The sequence below is a fragment of the Helianthus annuus genome, chromosome 13, assembly GCF_002127325.2.
Source record: "Helianthus annuus cultivar XRQ/B chromosome 13, HanXRQr2.0-SUNRISE, whole genome shotgun sequence".
In the NCBI taxonomy this organism is placed as follows: Eukaryota; Viridiplantae; Streptophyta; class Magnoliopsida; order Asterales; family Asteraceae; genus Helianthus; species Helianthus annuus.
In genome coordinates, this window is record NC_035445.2 from 920,397 (window position 1) to 927,335 (window position 6,939).

A 6,939-nucleotide genomic window follows, 5' to 3' on the forward strand; every position below is an offset into this window, starting at 1 on the left:
CGAAACGGTTCGCGTCGAAACGGTTCAGCTCGAAACGGTTCGGGTTCGAAACGGTTCAGCTCGAAACGGTTCGGTTCGAAACGGTACGGGTCGAAACGGTTCGGCTTGAAACGGTTCAGCTTGAAACGGTACGGGTCGAAACGGTTCGCGTCGAAACGGTCCAGCTTCGAAACGGTACGGGTCGAAACGGTTCGCGCCAAATTGGATTTTTTTAGAATTTTTTGGATTTTTTAGAATTTTTATGATTTTTTAGAATTTTTATTATTTTTTGGAATTTTTTTGATTTTTTGGAATTTTTTTGATTTTTTGAATTGGATCAAAATGGCAATTAAAAACATTTAAAATGAAAATCCCCAAAATACCCCTGGTTAAAGATGGAGTTTTTGGATGGAGTTAGGCAGAGTGATCAAAATGGCAACAAAATGTAAAAGTCAGGGACCCAGATGCACAAAAAAAACTATTTGGACTAAACTGGCAAATTTGGACAAAACTCAGGGACTAAAATGGCAATTTACTCTTTTTATTATTTTTGGAGTTTTTTTGATTTTTTGGATTTTTTTTGATTTTTTGGAATTGGATCAAAATGGCAATTAAAAACATTTAAAATGAAAATCCCCAAAATACCCCTGGTTAAAGATGAAGTTTTTGGATGGAGTTAGGCAAAGTGATCAAAATGGCAACAAAATGTAAAAGTCAGGAACCCAGATGCACAAAAAAACTATTTGGATTAAACTGACAAATTTGGAAAAAACTCAGGGACTAAAATGGCAATTTACTCAAAACTTTAATTATGTTTAGCTACTTTGGAGTCACACATTTGATGGAGTGGCGAGCCACCGAGCAACTTCGCGATGTGTACCCGTGTTGGATTTGGTCACCTCTTCTTCTTGTTCCAATATGCTTATAATAGCAACATGCTGCACTCACTCACATGGCAACTCTTCTTCATCAAAAGTTTTAATAGTTCCAGAATTAGAAACCACACCCCCCCCCCCCCCCCCAGAACTGATCGAAGATGGAGGAGAATCATGGAGAAGAAGATGTGGATATACTGATTGTGGGTGCTGGATTAGCAGGTCTTACTACCGCCTTATCCCTTCACAGGTATATAACTTAATCATGTATGTATGTATGTATGTATCCCCTCCCTTCCCTTGCTTTATTAAAATATGTATGTTTTCTACTACCATTTTAAGGTTGGGTTTGAGGAGCTTGGTATTGGAGTCTTCAGAGAGTTTGAGAATTACTGGATTTGCCCTTACGCTTTGGACCAATGCTTGGAGGGCGCTTGATGCTGTAGGAATTGGGAATACCCTGAGACAGACATCCACCCAAATGAAAGGGTAATAAAATTCTCATTTAATATAAACAAAAACAATTTAAAATTAGAATCTGAAATTAGTTATGTCATATATTGTAGATTCAAGATCGCCTCTCCTGATACTGGTCTCTTTACTTCTGAGCAAGCACTTGATAAAGATGGAAAGTTGTGAGTCACACTTAATTTCCTTTATACTTCTAAACCCACATTTAATGTTCCAAAAAAAAAAAAACATTTTTTGTGAGTGGGGATCTGGGTAGGGGTTGCATAAAGATAATTATAACAGCTAGATAATGATACTTATTATCCTTTAATACCGGAGATAGTTTACTAATTAACTACATTTTGATTCTAGTGAGGGTTACGAAAGCCGATGCGTTAGAAGAAAGGATTTACTAGAGACAATAGTGAAGGAGCTGCCACCGGGTACCATTAGGTATTCTTCAAAGGTTGCAGCCATCGATGAACTCGGCCGCTTTAAGTTGGTTCACCTAGCTGATGGGTCCATTCTTAAAACCAAGGTATGTAGTTGGTTCAAAGATGGTTCCGGTTTGTGTGGTACATATTCTATAATACGAGTTATAAATATCAATGTAGGTGTTGATAGGGTGTGACGGAGTTAACTCAGTGGTGGCAAAATGGTTGGGTCTTGAGACACCTGTAAGCGTTGGGAGATCAGCTATTCGGGGTTTGGTGGAGTTCCCAGATGGCTCCAGTTTTGATCCAATGTTCCATGTGAACTTTGGAGGCGGTGTTCGGTTTGGTTTTCTTCCAGTTGACGACAAGACGGTGTACTGGTTTTGCACCTTCACCCCGTCTCAAGTTCCAACTTGTAAGCCACTAAAATATGTCATCTTTGAATACGAAAAATATGGTATAGGGCTAAAATATTTTATATAGCCCTATACCATGTTAAAATGAAATTTCTATTTAGCTCAATAGGTTAAATCGTATGTTTGACCTACCACAATTTAGCCCAATACCATGATTTATATAGCCCAATACCATGCTTTATATAGCCCAATACCGCATTCCCAGTTAACAAATTTGGATGTTTTTGTGTTGGTGATAAGACCCAATTGATTGATAAATAATCCGTCGAGTGGATTAACCTCAAAAGAAAATAGCAGAAAGCAAGATTTGAGAAAACTCTCATTTAATATTTTTCACCATTTAAAAAAAGTATGAAAATTTTGTTTTTACAAACTAATGGCAGGTAGACGAGCAACAAGCTGCGCCGCTACCCCTTTCTGAATAGCAAACCCTACCCTGCTAAACACAAAATTCTGCCCCTTAACATGTGCGGTGTTACTGCTTACCACCTGTTGAACCCGCTTAAGAAACCGCACCGCGTCAGGGGCGAGAGCGCCAAATGTATCGAAAGCGAACGGGACGAACACGTGCTAATTTTTACCACTATTCACTACTTCACATAAAAAATAGATAAAGACTAAAAAATAGGAAAGCTGGTAGCCAACGTGGGTTTGTGAACAAGTTCGTGAAGGCACTTCGGCACATATCAGTTGGTTGAATAGATCATGTTTTAAGTATGGTCTTGTTGATACTCAAAAGTCAAAACTTAAACAAAAACTGAAACTGAATTGCTTTTTCTTGTTGCTGAGTTCGGTTTTCAGTCAAAACTGAACCAACTAACTACCTGACTTCCGTTCGGTTTTTGGTTTCGACCGAGTAAACCAAAAACCGTAGCGATAGACACCCTTACATAACCAAACGGCTTGAGAAACTGATGGTTTGGTTATATTTGTTTTGATTATTATTTTTATAGATGAAGAAGACTGGCAAGTAAACCCAATAAAAATGAAGCAATTTGTATTGAGTCGTATCAACAAGATGCCTCAAGAAGCACAAGATGTGGTGGAAAAAACTACACTAAGTAGCATATCCTATGCACAACTAAAGTTTAGATTGCCATGGAATGTCTTACTTGGCAATATAGTGAAAGATAACGTTTGTGTAGCTGGGGACGCGCTTCATCCCATGACTCCAGACATTGGTCAAGGTGGGTGTTCATCGTTAGAAGACTCAGTGGTGCTTGGTAGGTGCCTCGGGGAAGCATTATTGAAGAAACCGAAGGAAGAAGATGATGAATTTGAGAGGATTAAAAAGGGTTTGGAGAAATATGGAAAAGAAAGGAGATGGAGAAGTTTTAGTCTTATTAGTGTTGCATATTGTGTAGGGTTTATGCAAGAGAGCAAGGGGAAATTCATGAGTTTCTTGAGGAAAGTCTGGTTTTCGAGCTACACTCCTAGGGCTTTCCTTAAGATGGCTAATTTTGATTGTGGTAATCTCGTTTGTTGAATCGCAAAGTGCAACATGTTTTGTTTATTTTTATATGTATCAAACTGGGCATCTTCTCTAAGAGGGCGAGGTTTCGAGCCCCGAGATTAAGAATGGTGTATGATTATAAATGTATTATGCTGTATTTAAGAAGATGATTGTAATATCACCAAGTTTTTGTTTTCGTATTCTATTATATAAAAATAGTTGATATACATAATCTAAATGTTGGGGATGAAAAACAGTTGATTATTTGAGTAAACTGCTATTTTGGTCCCTGAAGTTTGTCATTTTTACTATTTTAATCTAAAACTCAAACCTTTTGCATCTGGGTTCATGTGGTTTCGGTTTTATTGTCATTTTAGTCCAGAAGTGACATAAGGTCATATTTATCTTATAAAATTAGGGATGACAATGGGTCGGGTTTGGGACGAGTTTAGGTATTCCCAAACCCGATTAGATAAACCTATCACAAATCCATCGGTTTCTATCGGGTAAATACTCGTCAGGTATCGGGTATATCCACGGGTTTCGGGTAAACCCCTTAATCTGAAAAAATTACCCGTTGGGTATACACGACCCAAACCCGGCGGGTCCCTATCGGGTAACTACTAAAGCAATATCATTATGAAAAATGAAAATATATCAAATAATGTCAAATTATATAAAATAAAGTACCTCAATGTAAACAAAAAAAAAATTCAAATTCATAGATGACAAAAATAGTGCAAAGTCGATGTTTCACGATTGTTAGTACAAGAGGATAATGTTGATGCTTCCAAAAAGTTGCACCAAAAGATTACAAAAAAGAAAGTGTATGCCATTCACCTATTCGTGAAGACCTTGTAGACGTTTAGTCATGTTTGCACCCTCATTCCTTCAAATCTATCTATCTACTATAATAAAAGAAACAAATTTTTGTACACGTGTCATTCATTGAAGTTATCCTTAAATCTATACTTATTTTATATTAACTAAATAAATAATAAATTAATATTAAATCTTATCATACTTTAATAAAATATTATCCTCAAATTTAAATTGTTAATTTATTATATTTTTAAAACAAATACCTCTCTTTCCTACTTATCTTATATTAAATATATAAATAATAAATTAATATTAAATGTTATCCTAATTTATTAAAAATATAAATTTTTTAATTATTTGGTATACAAAATTATATTTATTCAACTCATGTAAAACGCGGGGTTTTTATAAATAATTTTTTTATTATTTACTAATCAAAGTTACATTTATATAACCCTTGTAATACACGAAGTAATATACAGGGTTTTTATGGATATATATATATATATATATATATATATATTATTTGGTAGATTTTTCAACCCGAATGACATGAGTTTTTTAAAGATACGACGTTTTTATTATTTAATGTACAAAATTACATTTATTTAATCTGTGTAATACACATGGTTTTTAAAGATATAACTCTTTTTGAGATCTATTCAACATGTGTAATATACGGAGTTTTTAAGAATGTAATTTTTTTTATTTGGTAGATTTATTCAACCCGTTATACACGGGTTTTTTAAAGATACGACGTTTTGTATTTAGTATACAAAATTACATTTATTTAATCTGTGTAATATACATGGTTTTTAAAGATATATTTTTTTTTAATATTTGATATATAAAATTACATTTATTTAACCTGTACAATATACGGGGTTCATAAAGATATAACTTTTTATTATTTAATATATAAAATTACATTTATTTAACTCGTGTAATATACGATGTTCTAACCTAGTTGTTTTCCTATAGTTAAACAAATAAAAGAATACACCATCAAATAAATCATAACTAAAATAACATAATAAACACAATAAATTTGGAACATAAAATGTATACCTACCTCGTCACTATCGTCATAGTCATGCTCAATTGTTTGAAAATATGCTTCGGTTTCTTTTGAACAAGTTGCTATGTATATGAAAAAATAAACCACGATTAATATATAAAATAAGTTTATAAAAGTAAGCAAATGTGGTTACCTCTTATCTCATTTAACAACCAACTTTGAGCACACATCAACATTTCCAATGTGCTTGGATGAAAACGACTACGATGAGGACTTACCAATCTACCACTTGTACTAAAGGAAGACTCAGAAGCAATAGTCGTTATACGGATTGCTAATGCATCTCGGGCTATTCGCATCGGGTACTTCAAACCAGTTTGTTTTCCACCAAGCTAGTATATCAAGATCCATGTTTGGTGGACATACTTTCTCTTCAAGATAATGGTCAAGCTCTAATAAGATACCTCCTATGACATTCAAATATAAATTTTATGTGCAACTATATTAAATGGAAACAAGTATGATAACTAGATGTGGTTAATAAAAACATACCTGATGTATTCTCCTCAGCGACATATGATGAGTAGTCATCAAACAATCCACTTTCACTCTTATTATTACTAGGATTTTGACCAATGTCGCGCGTTGCGGCGGCAACTTCACGTTTGTTATTTCGTTACAAGCATAACGATGATGGCATTAATGTGTTGTGCCCGCACATGACGTAACGCTTTTTTTACTTTGTTACAGACTTTACGTTCGGTGCGCACATGTAGTAAAGGAAATAGAAAACTAAAAACAATATAGTTGTGATATGCTTATAATGTGTTTATCTGGTTTTCGTTAGATTGTTACATGAGAAAACCATTTAAAAAATTATTACAAAATGCTTAGTTGGTTATAATTAAAGCTAAGCAGTAAAAACTAAAAAAGAAAACCTGTAAAGTTAAATAATAAAAACTAAAATAGAAAACCCGTGAATATAAATTATAGGAAAAATAAATATTTGTACAAAATACAAAATTAAAAGTTTTTCTTTATGGAGATGGAATCAACTGTATACTTTTGTTGTTACACTAAAAAAGGAAAAACTAATACAATGAAAAGTAAGGAAAAAACAAATATGCGCAGAAGAAACAAACAGCTTATATCATCTCTCAAAAAAGATTCGAACCCGGGTTGAAGGTTTCAAAATGCTCATGTCTTAGCCATCTGATCCAGCCATTGTATTGTTTACATGTTTACTTTCAGAAAGTTATATAAATAACAAAGTCGGTGGCTTTTGATGTGATAGCCACCGACATTTGTCTTTAAGATATATATAATTTGTAGCCTTCAACAAGTCATAAATGAATTTTCTATGCTTCTCAACTTCAGCCTTTGCATCTTCTTTAGAACCATAAAATTTCGAAAAAGAATACTTCATAATTTTCAACTTGTAACGAGGATCTTGAATGACAGCTATTCCCATAACCCATGAATAACTGGCCAA

The 6,939-nt window shown here is 33.9% G+C and overlaps 1 protein-coding gene across 1 annotated transcript; it reads left to right on the forward strand.

Annotated features, from left to right (window-relative positions):
* The first annotated feature begins 816 nt into the window (after nucleotides 1–816).
* LOC110897311 (monooxygenase 2) lies at nucleotides 817–3,807 on the forward strand. Its single transcript, XM_022144064.2, has 6 exons — nucleotides 817–1,104; nucleotides 1,197–1,343; nucleotides 1,421–1,489; nucleotides 1,677–1,842; nucleotides 1,919–2,153; nucleotides 3,108–3,807. Exons 1-6 carry the CDS (start codon nucleotides 1,016–1,018, stop codon nucleotides 3,638–3,640), a joined length of 1,239 nt encoding a protein of 412 aa, XP_021999756.1. The 5' UTR covers nucleotides 817–1,015; the 3' UTR covers nucleotides 3,641–3,807.
* The last annotated feature ends 3,132 nt before the right edge of the window (nucleotides 3,808–6,939 follow it).

What these genes read in the sequence shown, in the direction of transcription:
- LOC110897311 (XM_022144064.2), top strand. Translation starts at nt 1,016, where the DNA reads ATGGAGGAGAATCATGGAGAAGAAGATGTGGATATACTGATTGTGGGT. An exon ending in ACATCCACCCAAATGAAAGG is followed by an intron (nt 1,344 to 1,420) that starts GTAATAAAATTC and finishes CATATATTGTAG; the next exon opens with ATTCAAGATCGCCTCTCCTG. An exon ending in CTTGATAAAGATGGAAAGTT is followed by an intron (nt 1,490 to 1,676) that starts GTGAGTCACACT and finishes TTTTGATTCTAG; the next exon opens with TGAGGGTTACGAAAGCCGAT.